This window comes from Dermacentor silvarum, chromosome 10 (assembly GCF_013339745.2).
Source record: "Dermacentor silvarum isolate Dsil-2018 chromosome 10, BIME_Dsil_1.4, whole genome shotgun sequence".
In the NCBI taxonomy this organism is placed as follows: domain Eukaryota; kingdom Metazoa; phylum Arthropoda; class Arachnida; order Ixodida; family Ixodidae; genus Dermacentor; species Dermacentor silvarum.
The window spans coordinates 28261354-28282116 of NC_051163.1; the positions used below are offsets into that span (position 1 = coordinate 28261354).

The window sequence follows — 20763 nt, forward strand, 5'->3', positions numbered from 1 at the left end:
TCTGTAGTGCGTGATGTCACCTTCCCAAGAGATACACCCATTGGCTATTTTCAGTTTTTTGCACAACCGAGCCAACTGCATGTAGAAGAAGACAACGACGTTCGAACCATTGCTGATGATAGCTTTTCGTCTAGGCGCTCGGTCTACGCACGCAGGGATCCGCTGGAAACTAGCTTATAACAGTTCCGCTGTAATAGCCTTGGAGTGTCTCTCAAATGCTGGAAGCGCACACAAATGTTAGAATTGCCCTAAAACATTAACACGAATGTTGGGTCACTCTTAATTTGTGTTTTCATTCACTGAGTTGCACAAATAAATTAGGGAGGTAATTTGTGCAATCGCTGTTCATGTATAGAGTACCCTGAATCTTCGATCCAATCAATCATACTTATGCACAGTTACCTGTAGGAGATGACCTTCTCCTAAGGCTATTGTGGTGTGGCAACGGTGAGCTTCGCCATGCTGAAGTTTGTGCACCACCTCGTCGTGACGTCGTGGATATTGACAGCGACTACGTTGATCAAAGTGCTTTTGTATCTGCCATATAAGGATGAAGTTACTTTCTAGAAAGCAAGAAGGCACAGGGCTCAACCTAGGAAGTTTTGAGAACCTAATAATTGTGGACCAGAACAGCCACATATCAACAAACGAATGAAGGTGCAGCTTTGAGAGATGACCAATAAAAATAAATGTAGTGTTGCTTTCCCAGTTAAGAGGAGTTCCACAACCGTTAATGTGCGTCGGAACACACACACACACACACACACACACACACACACACACACACACACACACACACACACACACACACACACACACACACGCACACGCACACGCACACGCACACGCACACGCACACACGCACGCACGCACGCACGCACGCACGCACGCACGCACGCACGCACGCACGCACGCACGCACGCACGCACACGCGCACACGCACACGCACACGCACCTTCTCTTTCTTTCTTTCTTTCTTTCTTTCTTTCTTTCTTTCTTTCTTTCTTTCTTTCTTTCTTTCTCTCTTTCTTTCTTCCTTTCTCTCTCTCTTTCTTTCTTTCTTTCTTGTACCTAGCTCATACCCGCATATGCAATGCGGGTATGCCCTACACGTGAGTTTTTGCATGCCTACAACGCCACCGAAACTTGTGAGCCAGTACAAGCTTCGTTCGAAAATGCTATTTCCTTTGCTGACAATGCAATCAGTGCCACACTAATGCACTTGTCTTCCAAATTTAAAATAGTGTGTGCTTCTATAATCAAACGTGTCAATTCATTAATTTTATTGCGATACCAATTATATGGACACCTCAACCGGATTTCTGCCGTCGTCGTCGGAGGCGGGGCGACGCTGTGCCGCGGCACCAAATGCGTATCTTGCAACCGGGCGCAAGGGGAACTGGCCACTCAATCTCCCACGCGAAAGCAAGAAAGCGGGAAGACAGCGCGGGAGGGAGGGGGGGGGGGGCGGCCAACAACTACGCTTGTACTTTGCCTGGCTGTGGTGGTCGCCCGCACCGTCTCTTAAAAGCGATCTCCACACGGCTCTGACCTTTGTATGCGCTGTGCATTCGCCGCTCAGTTTCCGTTGAAGGGATAGACCGCACGAACCTTCGCCCGCTGCGGCGGCTGCGTTTCCTGCCAGTGTTTTGACAGTCGTTGTCTGCGGTCATTCAGTGTGATCTATTCATGTTTGCTTGTGCGCGCTGACACCACGCTTGTTAATTCAGTTAGTAAGCGAATGGGTCCACGTTTATGCAGCCGATAAAATTACTATTCCTACTCCGAATAGCTCTCTACTAATTTGCTATCGCAATTGATGCTTCGCCTTTCGGGCAAAGCTGTGACATTTTTTTTTTCAACTCTTGTGCTCTGGTCGAGCAATGGTTTGCAACCGCACTCTTTGCAATGAATCGCTAACCACCCACCTGCCTTGTTCTTCACATTAATAACATGCTCGCGCGGCCTGTCATTTATGCAACTACCTGACTGCCCTACGTAGAAACGCTCATATGTCAAAGGTACATATGCGTGTCTATGTGTGTGCCTTAATCGTGTTTGCATTTCTTATTGATCTGCGTGTGAACATTGTGATCACATGCCGCCCACTGAATTAGCAGGGGACAGCGGGACGAGCCTTTCTTTTAAAATCTAAGGTTTTCTTTGCGAACCTCGCCGGTGGGTTCTTTGCACCACCGTCAGATGGCGCTCTCCTCCGCGCATCCAGCGGCAGTGGTAACCGTGCGAGCGAAAAATATCACAGGCCTGCACGGCACACGCAGAACAGGCTCAAGAGTAGCTCCAAATTCGGCACCACGCACATCAGGGTATTCGCGACAGTCTCTTTGCCTCTTTTTGACGAGAACGGTCTGAACTGTCCGCCCGGCGTCGACGGCGAGCTGCGGCTTGTAATGCTCTCTGCACAGCAATCTGATGAGCCCGATGATGCTTGCTTGTAGCCACGCACGTAGCTCTACGATTCGCTTCTTCAGCGGCGGTTCGTACCTTACGAGGAGACGCCATAACGTGTACCGAAGAGGTATCCAGAATACGTGGCGCACATCTCACATCGAAATCGCGTTGATTGCGCGCCTCGTCTGAATCGTATCTCGTCGTCGGCGCCTGCGCACGCTGCGTTTGCAGGCGCCTTACCTAGATGGCGCCACCATACTGGCGGAGGCTCGGGTTGTCTGTGCCTGTGCGCCTGCCTAGGATGCGTTTATCGGGCATTTTTTCGCTGCCCGAAGGCAAGCGCTTGCTTGGCTCAGTGATGGAGTATCTGGCTCCCACGCAGCGGACGTGGGTTCGATCTCGGCTGGAACCGGGTACATTTTTCGCATTGCCGGCGATAGCGGTTACGGTCCCCAACGGTGGCGGCGGACACCATCGCGAACCGAAACGGCTATTGCAATGAGCCCATAACAGCTTACGCTGTAAAAAAAAATAAAACAACCAGGAAAGTACAAACGCGTGTTTCGTCTCTTTATGCACTCACACACAGCTTCGCTGTATGTAGATTCCAACTCATTGGACCTGCTGCTGCTTTTTGTTCTCATTCTTGGTTTACTAATATCACCTATGTATTTCTGCTATACTGCGATTGGCGTGACTTGAATTTATACAGGATGACTAAGTGCTTAATACAACAGCCTTACGCAATGCTGTGCAGAATCCGCAAGGAGTGGTGACGTATGAGACGTCGCTGAGTGCCAGGGACAACACCACCACGGCGACAGGCATGTTTAGTCACTCCTACCCTTTCCCCGCCTCACCGATGCTTGGTATGTGGACAGCCGTCGTTTCTTACGGATTCCGTGTAAGCCCTTTTCTTCAGTTACCGGCATACTTTAACGTTTTACATTTAATTATTTTTACGCAAATACTTTTTTTTTCTGTCAGATGTTTTGTTTGATGCTCGGACCTATAGTTTAGGCGAGAAAACAGGTAAATAGTTCAGAGGTTATCATGCTGCATGTGGGCGACTGTAGTGGGATAGAATTATAGTATTATGACGCGCTACCATCGATGATTATTCACCGACATCTACATCAACCTCGTTCTCAGTCCACCATCTACCGCCGATTACGACATTATGATATGCTGGTTCTGCCTCTCAATCACTTATAGGCTTTATCAACTGGCACTGTCTAGACACTCCTGGTGAAATTATTATCAACTGATTCGCCTTTGATTTTCATGTCTCTGCCACTGTAGGTGTTACGCATCACATGCTTTCGGTAGTCCTACCAGTCACAACTGTACAATGACGGCAGATTGAGACATAAAGCGCGTGAATAAGCACTACACGTCTGTCATCTTTAATGAGTATATCGTACTAGTATCACAATCTGCACGCTCACGCCTTTCATTACAACTTTTCTGGCTGCAGGAACTGGTCGTTGTCTGGCTCGTGACCACCTCAAAATGCTTTCGTTTCACCAACCTTCCACGATGTTTCCTTCCTAACATTTGAATATTCCTTTTCTTTTTGCAGCTCAGCCAAAAGACCAACATCACTTTTGAGCTTCAAGAGTACGGTGAGTTTTCTTTCAGTGCTTCATTAGCCGCCATTATCGCACTTGCAGAGGCACTGCCCTGAATAACAGAAAAGAATGTTTACTCTGATCAAATTGAACTGACAGCTCGTGATATTCGCGCTAGAAATTTTCAGGGTGCACTCAGAGAAACATTTTGAATCTAGTAAACGGACAGATGTGCCGCTTCTATAGCATATTCGTCAGCGCAACCAATTCTAGCTGTTTGCTTGCTTAAAAGGACACTAAAGAGAAACCATAAATCAGCTTTGGCTGATAATCTATTCTTTCAAAAGTAAACTTTCTGATTTCTTACTCAAGAGGCTGATCGCAAGAAGAGAAAACGAAGACCAAGCCATCATTTTTCCACCTGAAAGTGAACCCGCGACCTCCTTGTCTGCATCAGAGCGCCATATCCGCTGAGCCTAAAATACTGGGTCCCTTAAGTGGTCCATCTGAAGAGTCGTGCATCAGTTGAAGATCGCATGTTGAAGTCTTTTTGAGCCATTAAGGGTCTAGTGTTAGGTGGTTCTTAGGTTCTTTGTGTATTCTATTAACAGTTCGCATAGACTTATGTGAGGTGTGTATCTGTTTTTCATTAGTCCTGCCGACGTTCTCAGCACGGATAGCGGTGCCCAGCGTCATTCTGCCGGACTCAAATCTCGTGACAGTCACAGTTGAAGCCAAGTAAGCATGAGTAGTACGTCTATTCACAGCGATATTTTTTACAGGGCCTCTTCATTCATTCATGCATTCATTTGTGTACCGTGCCCATGAACAGCCAGAGGCATCGGTGGTGGTGTACTTCACTATGTAGACAAGAAATAGTATGCAGAAAGCACTGAACAAACAAACAGACAAGCACGAAAATGTATTTCCAACTGCATTTGTGGCGTTTCCGTCATTGTTCTAGCCACTGGGTGGTCATCACCATCATATAATCTTGCTAAATATTATATGATGGTGATAACCCGCTGGTGGTAAGAAAGTATAAAATTCGTTTCATGTTTTTTATTCAATTGGGCGTTGCCCGGCGGCGAAACTTCAGTATGAAATTAAATATAAGTATACATGTCTGTTTTATGCAGATACCGCAGCAGTGACTTATAGAATAGTTGTCCTAAATCATTTGCCGCATACCTGACACGCTGGTTGGCCACGTCTGCTCCGAATGTTGTGTTGGATCGCATCTTTGTTTCATGCAAGGGTTTGTGACTGGCGGTTTAGTACAGCGTCCTCTATAGTGTGTGCATGTGTGTTTGCGATGGGGATGGAAACGTGAGCATGTTGGTTTTATAATCATTGAGCTGATTACGCCTTTCTTTTTGATTTTCGGCTCTGACACCTCCTCTGGTCTAATAGGCCTTGGGCCACTTCGTGGGGATTCTTGGCGTTAGGAGATCTCGAGCTAAGTCGTGAGCTTGTTCATTTCCCGCTATCCTTTAATGACACGGTACCCACTCCTGAAGAACCTCTAACGTTAGATGTTTGTGCATGTATTGCATCAGTGTTATGGGGATATGATCCGGGAGTTCATTTTTTTTTGTAAAAGCACGTAATGCTCCCTGACTATCCGAACGAATTATGATAATGTGAGTCTCATGTGTGTGTAAGGCAAATGACTGTTTTAATGGGAATCCGGAGGGCTCCCGATGAATTTAGCGGCGTAAACAGTTATGGGCTCATTCCAGTAGACGTTTCGGTTGACGATGGTGTCCGCCACCGCCGCTTCCGCCGCCACTTCCGCCACCGGTGTCCGTAGCTGCTATCGCGGGGAATGAGAAAAAAAAAAAGCAGCCCAGTTCCTGCCGGATTTGAACCCTGGCCCACTGCGCAAAATTGTCGCGCGACTGGCCGCTCGAGGCGCTTCGCGTGTATTCGCGGGCATCTTTCACACTCGGAAAAACACTTTTATGTAGCGTGTATTGAGCAACAGTAAGCTGTATCGGGAGTTTCTCATGTCACTCTACAACTTTCTCATTGACATTCTTCATCTAATTATAATATTTGTGAAGTTCATTAAATAATCATGACTAATTATCTAATTAGGCGGAATGCAAAAATAGTCTTGAGTATCTCCAAGCGACGGCAAACAACATTACCTTGGTTCTGTCCAGCTACGTATCATATGCATATTTTTAAACTTTGGCCCAAGTTGACTGAAACACTCTGTATATCTGAGAATGCATTATGACTGCGTTTGACTACTAATATTTATGATTATGACAATATATAGTGAGTACTGAAGAGGTATTAGGAGTAATTAACATTAATAAAACACGGGATCAGATTATTTACGATGAAATTATTTAGGCCTAAATAAGAATCCTTACGACTTAAGAGTGGTAAGGGAACCTATGACGTATAATTAACTATTTAATTAAACAAACATATAATCACGCATTATTTAAGGATAAATTTATTAAGCATAATCAAGAATACTTAATAAACTTAAAAATAGCTATCCTAATGTTGATTGATTAACTGTAAATTGGCTAGAACTAATCAGAATTAATTAATTATAAATAAAATCACCTAAGCCTACTTAAAATTAAATACGATTAAATTACTTAAGCCCAATCAATTATTAATAAGATTAATAAAATTGCTTCCTCAACCGTTTTTAAAGTTACGATTACATTACAATTCAATTACGATTACATTGATTTCGCCCAGGAAAATTATTTCCGACTAATTAGGTTCACCAATTAGGTCACTGCAACAGGGTCGTTGCAATACTTGCGTCGCATTCCGTCATCCTCGACACAGTGAGTCGCGGTGTGCGTTACTCGGCCACTCCATCAATCGTACGCTGCATGAATGCAAGATCAGTGACTGGAATAAATTCTTTCACAAAGAGTTACTTCCCTAATTTTTTTGTATTTGTATTCTGTTCTTTGTAGGTACCCGTACGGAAAGCCAGTGCAAGGCTCAGCGACCTGTCAATTTAAAATCAGAGACCGGAGCACCGGGGCAGAACGAACAATTGGAACGGCAATGACGAAGGAAGTAAGTCCTTGCTATCATTTCCACGTTGTGAAGCGACTAGTATTTAAAGCAATAGCTTTAAGGGCCCCATGGCGCAGGAAATCCGGCATCGTCGGCGTCGTTTGGTCGTTGACCTTGAGCCAAAATTATCTACCTATCATAGCACGGCGCGCCGCGTTTCTACCAATCAAAGAGCGGCGCTCGGTTCCTTGCAGCACCACCAGATGGCGCTCGCCTCCACGCATCTGCGGCGCCGGCCTTGCGGGAGAAAGAAAAAAAAAAGAACCAGAAAGCTCTTTTCGTGCATAGCGTTCGCCGCAAGAGTTTCCTGATATGGATTACGGTTCCATAAGCTGCAGTTGCTGGGAAGCATGAGAATCAGTCAGGCATCCTTTAATGCTGTCACGTTGTAGTACTCCTAAAGGCGATGCTTAAGCGTCTCCGCATTGTTTTTCTGTTCGCTGCAATTAACATTTTAGTCATCACTGCTTATAGCTATGGTAATGTCTGCTTAGGTGGCATCTACGTGTACTATAACGAGTAAATAATTGAATAATTTATTCGTCTACACTCCACGCACAATATCTCGCTCTATTGAGCCGTCAGAAGCGTCACGCAGCAGGCAATGGCATGCAGCCTTCACGCAGTAAAACGTACGGATTATTTTTTAAGTCCGCAAGGAAACCTTTCTTTAATCTTGCTGCGCCTTAGCTGAGTCATTCGTTGTGCGTTTGCGCATTGATGTGGCACTTCACCTTGACTATTTGCCTTGGACGGACATATTAAATCCTTTGAGTTATTTGTCCATTTCCTAACGCAGCCAACACTAGATACATAGTCAGGGACAACATTGTCCTCCGTGTGCTCTCGTATAATTATATTGAATGCCCTCGCTTGTTAGGTGATATCATGTGAATACGCACAACACTGGTTCCTGCCAGTAAACAGGGTGCGAAGTTTCAGAACCAAATGGCAAAGTGATCCCCATTATACTTGTGACTTATCGCGGCGAAACGGTATTGTGGCCGACTGCGGCACAGAAAAAAAAAAACTAAATATAAATGTATCCTTTCGTGTACGTGCCACAAACACGATATGATTATCAATCACGCCCTAGTGGGGACTCCAGATTAATTTTAATCACTTGGGGTTCTCTATGCGGGCACCTAAATCTAAGTGACCGAGCGATTGAGGCCGGTTTCTGTGGGCGGATCATGCCAAGTCTTGCTTAATTCACGCCCTAACAGGAACGGCGTGAAATGCACAGACAAAAGCAAGCGCCGACATCAGCAGGCGGCTCGCACAAAGCTTGGAAACCACCTCACAAAATTATGTATAACCCGCAAAATTTGAAGTATGGTGCGTTTCCGGCACATGGCGAAGTTTTGCACAGATATTCGCTTCTATGACCCCCGTGAATGTAGTGGCAGTATGCGTGCCCACACAAAGAAAGATATTTGAGAATAAATGGGCGCCAGCAATCGCTTTGCCTTCGTGGACTTTGTCGTCATTACCAAATCATGAAAAAAAAATTCATGAAAAAAAAGGGATCAGGACAGGAAAGAGCGTTCAAGAACGCTCTTTCCTGTCCTGATCCGTTTTTTTTCTTCCTTGGTTGCGTCCTAACACTACGGAACGAGATGAACCAAATGGCCCAGCAACAAGTCCTGATACATCTTTAGGCTTGCTGCTTCTTGGGGGTTTTTCTAATTCATGCTGTACGCTAAAATAGGTGTACGCTAAAAGACAAGGATTCGGTAACGAGAAGAAGGGAAGCATAGGGGCTCGATTTTTGTTGATCGCGATTTACCAAGGCACACAATGACACATGCTGGAGTGTACTAGCAACTGATATTTATTTAAATTTGGCGTGTTCATTGATAGGTGCATTATCCCGTCATACAGTCGACTGTATCGTTTTTATTGCGCGCCTTCGGCCTCGGCTGCTGGGGCCACATTTCGATGGGGGGGGGGGGGGGGGGATACAAAAATGCCCGTGCACCGTTCATTGGGTACACATTAAAGAACCTTACATGGTCAAACATTAATCTGCAGAGCCCATCACTACGGCTTTCCTCATGACCCATTGTGACGTGTCGGAGCATCAAATCCCTGTATATCATTTCTTTTCTTGCGCTTGTTCCAACGCAGCTTGTGCAAGGCGAGGTGACCTTCGACGTGCCGAACTACCTACTATGGGGCTGGAGCCGGCATCGCTTGTTTCATGGTTCCAGGCTCGTGGTGGAAGCCGACGTGCTCGACAAGGCGACGAGCGAGCGCGTCACAGCCGTGGACGACTCGGCCGTGTACGCGACGTCGCCTTACCTCGTCAGCTTTCACCACACTGACCGGAACTTCAAGCCTGGTGGTCCAAAAACGGTCAAGGTATGGTTATCTGTGCGTAGACAAGAGTAGAAGATTTTCTAAAACAAACACCACATCATGTCGGTGATAGGGGTGATGATGGGTAAAGCGCCACCGGATAATACATACCGTCCGGTGGCGCCATCAGTGAGCTGTTTAAATGGTAACGAAATTTGACTCTAACCATGGGTATACTAATGAATCTTATGCATTTCAGTCAGCCGAGTCTGTCAGGTCAGTCCAATCCAATCCAGTCCAGGCCTGTCTATTCGTCTAGTCAGGCGGGAGAAAAAAAAATATTCGGCTTAGGTATCCAAGCTCGTTATTAACACTATTCCATACGTGTTGAGCATGCATATTTCACGAGATTTTGCGGGTGAAATGTTTTTTAGGGGCCTGTACAAAGTCGTTGGGTCGATGATAACTATCAGATTTCAGACGACAATTCTTTAGAAAAAACACGAAAAACAGAGGCACAAGCATAGCACACTCTTGTTTGTGGTTCGTCTAAGCGTTTGTCGTCCGAAATCTCAAGTATGATGCAGTAACCGGCTCAGGTTTCTACCTTATTGAAATAATTGTAATGTATGAAATGTTAAGACTAAGCTTACCCTAGTATATGTCATTCAGATGCTCAGAATCTTGCATTTCGTAACATGAATGTTAATTTATGCTACCAGGCTGCACGCGTACATTCTTAAAAACATGTTTGTCGCCGACCATTTCCTCAGCGAATAATCCCTGTTATCAATTATCAGTCGGCGCAAGAAGCACCACGTCTATCCCAGTTTCTTGAATGTTGTCGCCGATTCTATGGCGAACAAGTCTGGTCAAATTAGATAGCAGCACGCGACACGAATAGTTTTGTACATTCTCGTATGTATAGGCGAGCACGAACGATTACTCTGAAATCTTTCCGGGTACGTATAAATCTAAGCCCCTTTCTCAAAGGAAGATAGTTGAACGCGAAGCTTTCGCCCATGCAAACTGAATCAAAGTGCAACGACCATGCAACGAACCCAAGAAATGCTGAGCCATCCGATGCGATGCATATGCGATTTGATTGCTTGTTTAGGATTGTATTTTTTGAATGTTGAAGTTGAATGAAGACACATTTCGTTAAGTTGCATACCCTTTATTTTAGACCATGTAGCCGTTGATTACACGCACACACTCACACTTTCACGGACTGCATGCCGTTGACGATACACGGGATCGGCCTTCCAGGCACAATGGCGCCCGCGCTTACGTTCGCGTACGGCAGCCTCTTCTTCTGCCGTGCGCAGCACTCGTGGCCTACCCGTGGTAACGGCTGGTAATGCATTGCGTGGCGCGCGTAATGCAATGCAGATATATACAGTTCGTCTGGATAGCGTGGCGTTGCAGTTCCCATTGTTCTTATCGGTACAACTGCGATTGTAAATTGTAGTGTTCTGTAATTGTGTGCGTAGATGCGCAGATTGTTCTATTGTGTGCGCAGATAGTTTCATTGTGTAAGCTGGCTTTCCTGCAGTGCGTTTTTGGCGGTCACGGACGAATCAGTGAGCCATAGAAAGCCACGCTTTAATACAGCGAATGGACTTGACCATTCAGTTTCGATTAGATGACCCATGTCTGTGCTGCCTGCTGTCGTTGTTGATAAGAGTGTCTTCTATTTTTTTCTGAGCACAAGTTCACCAGCTATGGCATTTTGTATCTGAGCACGTGGTCGCGGGTTTGAGTTCCTACCACTGCGGCCACATTCAGTGGGATACGCAATGAAATACAGCTCATGTATGCATTGCTGTGGGAATCCGCTTATGAATCCTAGAAGGTCAAAATTGACCCTATCATTTCCACATACAGTTCCACATCGGTAAAAATTAGCATTCGTTCACCCTTGTTTCTTGTCACGCAGAGCGCATTTGTGCAAGAACAACGAGATCGTAATTAATATAGTAATTATTTATTAATTGGTTTACTAAACTACCCAACTGAAACCTCGCTCCAGAGCAATAAAAACGCTACTCTAGACTATGCGTCAATTTTCCCGTGCATAAATCAAAATCTTGTGGTATCAAACTTGGCCTAGCATAAATGATCAGTGGGACATCACAGGGTTAATCCAGGGTCCTTCACTACAGCGTCCCTCACAATTCAGTGAGCAGCTTTTGAGGTTAAATCACATGACCCCCCCCCCCCCCCCCCCCAAAAAAAAAAAAAAATCGCAGTTTCCCCCGCAACGCGAAGCATCGATTGTGGTAGCAAATTATTCGACAGCTATACGAAGCAAGTATAGTGGTTTTATCGGCCGAATAAGCTTGTAAATGTTCGCTTACTAACTGAAATAACAAGCATCGTTTCACGCGCGTACAGGCGAACATGAACACATCTCACTGGATGACAGCATACAATCGCTATCGAAACGCTGGAGTGAGGAAGCGTGGTAGCAGCAGCGAGGGAATTGACCTTCTCGCTTTAACGCGAACTAAGCAGCGAGAACACAGCGCACACGAAGCTATCAGCCTTCGGCGCCCCTAGACTGTACTCATTGCAGATCGCTTTCAAGATATATGGCCCGCCTGGCCGCTCTCAGCCGCGCCATACGCAGCCTTAGAAATTTAATTAGCAAAATTTTGTGAATTAGTCGATTATGCATTTGGATTTCTCGCGCAAGTAACGTCCGCCTCTTCGAGTAGACCAGCTCAAAGTTTAGAAGTGTGCTATCTGTGACAGGGGAGTTTAAAAAAAAAGTTTTATAAAACTAAGAATGATCACCCCGTATATGTGAGTCAAGGGTGTATATAAATATGCCTTCGATTTCGTTATTATGACTATGAACGGCTTTCTGACTTTAAAGAATGATCCATTTCCAACAAAATATGTCGTTATATACGCAATAATTCTCAACGACAGTGCAACTGCGCACAAATAATCTTCATTGGCTTTGAAAATAACCATTTATCCAGGAACATAAATGGTGATAAACTGCGTCATAACAACGTCTGAAGCCCCAAGAACGTAGAATCGACAAATCCATGCTACTGCTGATCATTGCCATGATAGATGAACGCTGGCAGTTCTCTCTAACCGTTTCTGTAGGACGCTCTGCGGTTATGGCCGGGTTGGAATGGTGCGCCGAGAAACTTTATCTTCGCTGCCTCGCCGCTTATCGCAGGCGGATATCAAGCACGCCAATGGCCGGCCAGCTGCCCTGGTTCCTTGCGCCATAACAGCCGAGAGCGACCAGGGGTTGAACGTTCCCGTTGACCCTGACGTGACTGCCACGGACTCCAGAGGACGGATTGCATTCAATGTGCTCACAGAGGGTCAACACAACCGTATTGTGGCAATGGTAAGAAATATTTTGCACCGTGGCGTAAGCACGGCGTAAAAAAAATATTGCAGTGTTGTCCGAGCAACTCCGTACACCAAGAACAGCAGCTGCATAAGGCGGTTCCCACAACCTTCGCACGTCCCCATTTTCATACTACCAGAAACTACTACCAGACTACCAGACTTTCCAAAGGATGCCTTATATCCGGCGCAATTCCTTCGCTATACCTCAGCCTGTCGAGTAACCAGCTATGATCCAGCGCACACCGGTGGCGCAAAAAACGCCGGCCACCCGCATCCATGCGCGCCGATTATCGCGTTTCAATCAGCGCTGTACTTGTGCAGCGCAGCAAGTTGCTTTAGCTAAATTGCTGTTAATTTATTATTTTCAGTGTCACCTGACCTAACCACGAATGTGTGTCATGAATTGTTCACTGCCTTGCAGGCGCACGCGCAGTTAAAGGATATATTAACTCGTTTATTCGATAAATTTTCCAGTTAAAAGTCAGCGCTTGCGTTGTGTCCACGCCGTCTTTCGTCTTCGTTTTCGGTGTGCTGTTACTTATTTGCCATGACCATATAGCTACATAACATTACACGAAATTCCTGGCAAGAGGCGAAGAATGCTTAGCAATGATATTATCTATGCGAGGAATGATTAGGACATTTACATTTTTTTTGCATTCTACGCGAGCAATAGGTAACGGATATAATTTGCGCTAGCTATAAGTATGTCATCAGAAAGGCAAAGTTTATTAGGACTTTGTGGCAATAGAATCCATCAATCAATCACGATCGATTAAAAACGGTTACGACGCGAAAGAAACGAGGCTTATATAATAGGCTTCAAGGCGAGCCTCATACGAGGCAAAACGTCCTTCTTTTCTACCTCGTTCCCTCCGCTCACACTTTTTCATGCCCTCATGGGGCTACATTTACTGTAATACAAGTTATCAGTCATTACACATATGGGCTCTATATTAACGCTGCCATATGTTCGCAGGTTCGGACCTTGCTACCGAGCGATCCCCATCAACAAGCCACTGGACAGATTTACATGGAAGCCTTCACGTCTCAGGTCAATGCAGTCATATTCCTGGAGTCGGCGGACGCAGGTAGACCCGTAAAGGTACGTCATCTGAAGGTGATACTTTAAGCCGGCGCCAACTAACTCTGATATCTACATTATCGTACACCAGAAACGCAGAGATCCTGTAAGCTGTTGGTTAAATGCCGAAAACATCGAAATCTGCGTTTATTTCACCACCCACGTCACAGAGGACTGCTTTCTGTATTTGCTTTTCCTTTAATTATTTTTTCTTGCTGCATATGCCTTCTCGCTAGTCCTCCTAATTAAAGAAAAAGAACATTATTCTGCTTGGCCACCATTTAACTTATCTTTTGGGGAAATTTGTTGCTTCAACAGTAGAGGCTAGGGCATGTTGGCCATTCATCGCAGAACAGACGGGGACAGAAAAAGATAGGACACACATTGCGCTGAGTGTGTGCCGTTCGTGCGTGTTGTTTTCTCTTTGTCTCCTTTTTTGAGCAGTGCTTGTTTTGTTGTTTCAAGGAAGAAAGTTCGCTTCTACAAACTTTTAGAACGAGACATTTCTTGAGAGCCTGGGATGTTTTGATCAGATATATTAAAAAGTCGGCAAAATAAAAAGATAATCTAAACAAGACCAAACTGCGATGATTCCCAGAGTTCATTTGAACCATTTACTGCGACAGCAAGCAGACGCAAAACTCACATTTTGCAGTTTTCTCCAATGTTATTTGGGCGAATATTGTTTGTGTAATAATATATAAAAACAATACGAAATAATAATGATTAACTAGATAATAAACTTATATCATCATTATTATTCCGAGCTCAAGACATTTCTATTTCGTTTCAATTTTATCTCCTCCGTTTTTCACACCAAGCACGTTTTAAGATACGTTACATTCAACTTCTCAGCTCTGGGTGGCTAGTGGTACGTATTTTGCGAAAAATAATGAGGGACTTAAAGGGGCAATTGGCGCTGATTGTTTACAGAGCAGCTGGGGAAGATAGTTTCAGAAGCAGTTGCCCAAGATGTCGGGCTCACTTTTACTCTGTCGACCTTCTTTTATTTTCCTGATTACGTCGTAGGCTTCATCATCGTCACTTTTCAGCTGGGCCTTCGAGATCGGCTGCGCGTAGTGAGCGCCCTGCCCTACGGCGGAGGCCGTGTTTGGAGACAATAATCTCAGAGGCCGTTTCGCACATTAAAGTGTCGGCCTAAGGTCACCAAAGAGGAAGATGATGTTGTAGTCTTTCGGCTACTGTAGAATCACGGGTGGTACATGGACTTTGCTACACAATGCAACACCCAGCGACGGCTCCCTCAGAGTAACGAAACTAATCTCGAAGGCTACGCTTTCGCGTAGCGGTAGCGCAGGACGCAACTGCAGGCGCTGGAAGAATCTCATGGCCGTCATGTTTTTAGCCATGTTTCCTCTCTTCTTTTTGAGTAGCAGACACTGAAACTTCTTGTACTCTTTCATATATTACAGCTTCGTTTTGTGCTAAGCTCATGACGTTTCTTTGGAGCGGTTAGTTTTTCTCGTTTTCAACAAATTCCGTTTATGACATTAAATTTCAGCGCTTAGGTAAATTACGTCATTTTCCAATATACCTGTGACTAAGAATAGCCTTGTGTATGGCAAGTAACAGTCAACACGCCTAGTTAGTCTTTTTTATAGTGTAAACAAATATAACCAAAGAGGGTAAATCACATGTGAAGTAAGACCTGTTAGCTTCATACAAAAAAGATTGTCCTGAAAAGGGAGCCTTATGGATTTGAATGCAGGCGGTCGTTCTAAACCATAAGGACGGAGTGGAATCAAATCCATATACCGGCAATCATTCTTGTGCTGGCTTTTCTGAAAAGCGAAGTGGGGGCGGGGCGGTGGCCATCGCTAGCGCGTGAATTGACTGCACCGACCTTTCAAACTTAATTGCATTTCCTGAAGCTCAGTTTATGCTCTCACCTTCGAACTCGCTCTCTGCGTACAACGTCACCCCTCGCTTAATATGAGCGATCCTCGGTCGTGACATGTCACCTACTGGCCCACTGCATACAATACAAGCTTTTATGCCTTTGGTCTTTGGTATAGCCTAGCCTTTGCTCGCATTAAGCCTGTAGCTACTTTAACCGCTTTTGTCGTGTTAAGGTGTCTCGACATGTGTCAACCCATATCATATGAGTCACGAATCCATCTTAACCCTTTTTGTTTTCTGCTTGCAGGTTGGAGGCGACATTTTATTGCGTGTCGGGATCTATCCGCCAACATCATCACCTGCCTATTACCTTGTGAGTCATGACTGAAAAGAAAATGTTGATAGAGTCTAACACTGTTATAAGGAACGGGCTTATTCACAATCATTCGTCATATCAAGTAATTTGATGCTCTCAAACTCGCCTATAACGAAATCTTGTAACGCGTTCGTGATACACAGATATGTTCTCCTCGGTGTAGAAAAAGTGCAAGCAAGGAATCCATTTATTAAAAACAAAACTACGCGTAGTAGGCAGTAACTGTGCGTGTACCTTGAGCTGTTCCTCAGCGTTAATAATAGTGGCCTTCTCGATGCGCGAGATTATGAAGACCTGCCTTGTCCACTTCCCTTAATATCATCACAGTATACTGGCTCGGCACATTCACTGCAGAGAGTACTTCCACCAACGAAAATTAACTCTCCTTGATTGTGCATTTACGGTATGCAAATGACTTTCTCGGGCTGGCAGCGAAGACCCAAGTGTGATATAGCCAACGTCTATGTCGTTATGAGGGAGTTCTTTTGCATGAGTATCGGTCAGTAAGTTTAATGTGTTCGACAGAGAGTAATTTTCGAAATCCGGGTTCCCTATATTCTGCTTGGGCCCTATACAGTAAATATTCATTACAGTAAAGTCGCCGCGACAGAATCTTACTGTACTTCGTTATAAGGGGTATTTTGTTAATAAAGTCATAGTTTCGCCGAAAAGGAGAAGCATCGATTGCAATAGCAAATTAGTAGAGCTAGACGAAGCAAGGATAGTAGTTTAATGGGCCGTAATAGTTGTAAACATTCGCTTACTAACTAAATAGACAAGCACAGTGTCACGCGCGCACAGATAAACATGAACACATCTCGCTCGATGACCAGCGGAAACTCGCTCTGAAAACGTCGGAGTGAGAAAGCGCGCCTGCAGCGCAGCGGGCAAATGAACCTTCGCGCTGTCTATCTTGTCGCTTCAACGCCAACTAAACGTCGAAAGCACAGCTCATACGAAGCACATTTGCACATTTATGCGGTCCTTTACTTGCTGGGCTGTTTTACTCCGAGCCCGTATATTTAGCCGAAATGTGTGCCAACTGTAGCCCAAACCACTAGACTGCTTGAAACCTTGCATTCTCACCAGGTAACGTGGGCACGTCTGCATTCCATTTCAGAAAAGGCGATGTTTGTTTTGCAGCAAACGTAGGGCATTACGGCTAAATACAGCGGCTTCAGTGATGTCATCCTCATCGTCAGCCATGTGATCATGCCAGCGATTTTCTTTGTCTTGCGAGTCAACTGACTCTAGCCTATGCCGGCAAAATCCTTGACGTGTTCACACCACCTAATCAGCGGTTGTCTTCGATCTCTTGGCACCCATTTTGTTATCTTCGGAGACATGCAATGTGGACATGTATTTTGCGTACCGTTTGTCTGCACTGCGCAGTGCATGTCGAGCTCAATTCAAATTCTCCCTCTAGAATAGTGGCTTCAATGACATAAAGGAATGGAATTGTCAGAAGGAAGAGCTTGTTTGAGTCAATGAGGTCGCGTGCACGGAAAACCGCCGCTAAAGGTGGCACAGTTTTCACATCTGATACTCCTCGCAGTTTGCACCCGCAACTTTCGACACGCGTCGTGAAACCGATTATTTCTACTGGCCACACTGTGCTTGCCTCTCATGACGTCAGATAGGGAGCAGTCAAGCGACATATTGTGAAGTTACTTTTAACCCTGTAATGCGCAAACACTTTCCAACGAAGAAAATTATATAAACTTGCTCGCCTTTACTTCTAGCCTTGAAGAGTCATTTTTCCAAAAACAATGAAATATTATTGTAGTTAGAGTATTCTAATACTAATATTATTTGCGTAATTAATCATCTGTTTTCTGAACAGCCCGCCGCAGGAAACTCGCCCCAGCCTAACAAAAATGCTAATACAGGCTATGCGTAAACTTTCCCGTGTCTAAATCGAAATTTTGAGATAACAAACTCAGCGTAGCATACACTGGGCATTACAGGGTATAAAAAAAAAGTGTGTAGAATTCTCATTGGCGGCTCCACATATATTCTAGCATGAAGTTTGCTGCAGCAGCAAGAAGTTTCATGACGTAATCTATAATTTCTGTTTGTGTTTTTTTGCCTAAGATAGGTTATATTATTATTATTATTATTATTATTATTATTATTATTATTATTATTATTATTATTATTATTATTATTAATGGAGTTTTATTGCGCAAAGGCTACTCCAGTCAAATATCACAAGTGAGATGACTTTTCCGGCACGCGTCACTTTTGAATTTGTCTTAGTCGAACACATTGCCCGGCAATGTGGAGATTACCGCTCGGTCCTGTTTCCGGTGCGCGCCTTTTCCATCGTCACTACGGTCGTCCCGAAAAGAAATTCTCAGAAGGACTTCTCCAGGCTATCTGGGCCAATTTCAGTTTCAAGGTGGTGCATTTCTGGTTTCTTTAAAATTGATTATTTGTTTCTATAGAAGCTGAAGTATCTTGCGCATAACATTAGGTGCGGAGAAATACACTACAACTTTGCTGTCATGAAAATGTCACAGTTTCGCCCTAAGGGCGAAGCAATGAATGCGTTAGCAACACAGCAATGTCATACGAAGTAACGTGAGCGGCTTTGGTAGCAATATGAATTGTAGTAAACATGAGCTGATTAAGTAAGCACGTGTGCTGCGGCGTAAGTAGACCGACATGAAGAGAGACTCGATGACCACGAGAAGGCGCGTGTGAAACGGTGGTGTTGATGAGAAGCGCTTACCGTGGGCAGCGCGTGCGAAGGGACACACCTGTAGTGCTGCACTGCCGATCTGGGCAGCATTGCATGTGTAGCGTGCGTTGGAAAATGTGGCCCGACTATTACTAACTGAATGAACAAGCGTGGTGTGAGCGCGCACAAACAAACATGAATGAATCACACTGAATGACTGCAGCCAACGACTGTCAAAACGCTGGCAGCGAGCGCATAAGCCGCGCAGCAGGCGAAGGTACGTGCGGCCTATCGCTTCAACGGAAACTGAGCGGCGAATGCACGGCGCATAAAGGTCAGAGCCGTGTGGAGATAAGAGACTGTGCGGGTGAGCGAGCGACGAGCGCGGTTGTTGGCAGAGTGGAAGTTCCCCCCCCCCCCCCCCCCCCCCCCCGCGCTCCCTCCGGCGCTGGCTTCCCGCTTCCTTGCTTGCGCTTGGGTGATTGAGTGCGTTTGCTTTCCGTGATAGCGCGCGTCCCCGCACGCTTCCGCTCGGGCGTACGGCTCGCGGCGAAGATTTTATCTATAGGAAACCTCACGGCGACGGTGACGGCGACGGTGACGGCGACGGCGACAACGACGGCGACGACGACGGCAGTAATCCGGTTGAAGTGTCCATATAATTGCTATCGCAATAAAATAAGAAGGACCACAGTTGCTTTTGAAAAATTGACCGTCCGTCAACTATCCTTACGTGATTTGAATGTGAAAGCGTGATGGCTTCTTTAAGTGGTCACCTTAAATTAATAATCTACTTTAATCCACCTTGCTCTTATTTGTATCAACCTTAATCCGCTTTAATCCACCTTAATCTACCTTGCTCTCATTTGTACCAACCCTAACACACATCATTCCACCTTAATTCACCTTCATTCACTTTTTATCACCTTAATTCACTCTACTCCACCTTAGATCACCTTACTCTAACTTGTTTTAACTTTAACTAACTTTACTTCACTGTAATTCACCTTATTTATTTTTTTTCGCCTAAATCAAAGGAATTACCCATAATTACTGCTAATTTACATTACTGACGTCATACAAGACGCCGATGACGTCACATCAATTTTTGTACCACTCGTTGCGGACAATGCCGGCTTTACTGCCTCTTGGGACACACAATGCTTTCGCTATAAAAGGTGCGGGCGAAGCTGGGTGCAGATGAGTTTTTGATGAACGGGGGTATGACATGCCGTCTGCTTTTTTTTTTTTTTTGCAGGTCACACACAACGGCCAGGTGAAACGTACGGGCGTGCTACGGCAAGCAGATCACTCTACTTCGTTCTATCGTTTTGAGCGCTTCTCAGTGACGTCGGACATGTCCCCGGCTGTGCGCGTGCTCACGTTCTCGTTCCACGAGGGACACCACCTGCTCGTAGACTCCATCGTCATCGATGTTGAGGAAGCCTGCTCGCACACGGCCGCCGTGAGCGCACTTTGTCACTTCATCTTCCATACGTGGGCCCTCACGTGTCATGTTATTGCCGAACCACTAGGAGTTCTCCCTTGTTTTCGTGCGTAATCGCTAGGGAATGCAGTCACCAACACGCAAAACAGTGGCCGCTCATAAGACGCCTGCGAGTTTCTTCAACATCCCTAAAAGCCATTCTGCTTTCTCGTGTTTAGTGTCACGCATTCATAAGCGCGATGGCTGTTCGTAATATTTACGTACACATGCAGATTACGCAATGCCTCCCGGGGTGCCAAAAACCAAGAAAGAACTTTTGATGATATTGATGAGATGGTGCTGCCAATAAATGGCGAAGCGGCCACCACTGCTCAGGTCCTTTGGCCTCCGAGATCTGGCGGTATACGACGAAGACTTCTCGGAGGACATGTTGAAATCAAAGCTCAGCGCAATGATGAGCAGAGCGTGTGGTTGAAATCACTGCAAGTTGGCACAGCGGCGCAGCTTCCAGCAGGGTGTGAATGGCGATACGGAAAGGAAAGCTGTGACGGAGCGGCAGGGGAAGCATTTGATGGCCCTTAACTCCGC

At 45.4% G+C, this 20763-nt stretch overlaps 1 protein-coding gene across 4 annotated transcripts in view; it reads left to right on the forward strand.

Moving 5' to 3' along the window:
- The window catches only part of LOC119431007 (complement C3), a 122118-nt gene that overhangs the window by 33610 nt on the left and 67745 nt on the right, over positions 1 to 20763 (forward strand). For all 4 annotated transcript variants that reach the window (XM_049657796.1, XM_049657795.1, XM_049657797.1 and 1 more), the window contains exons 5-13: positions 3170 to 3316; positions 3995 to 4037; positions 4637 to 4721; positions 6938 to 7043; positions 9174 to 9407; positions 12544 to 12720; positions 13705 to 13830; positions 15977 to 16042; positions 19987 to 20193. In XM_049657796.1, the coding sequence (XP_049513753.1) occupies positions 3170 to 3316; positions 3995 to 4037; positions 4637 to 4721; positions 6938 to 7043; positions 9174 to 9407; positions 12544 to 12720; positions 13705 to 13830; positions 15977 to 16042; positions 19987 to 20193 (1191 nt within the window). The remainder of the gene's footprint in view (positions 1 to 3169; positions 3317 to 3994; positions 4038 to 4636; positions 4722 to 6937; positions 7044 to 9173; positions 9408 to 12543; positions 12721 to 13704; positions 13831 to 15976; positions 16043 to 19986; positions 20194 to 20763) is intronic.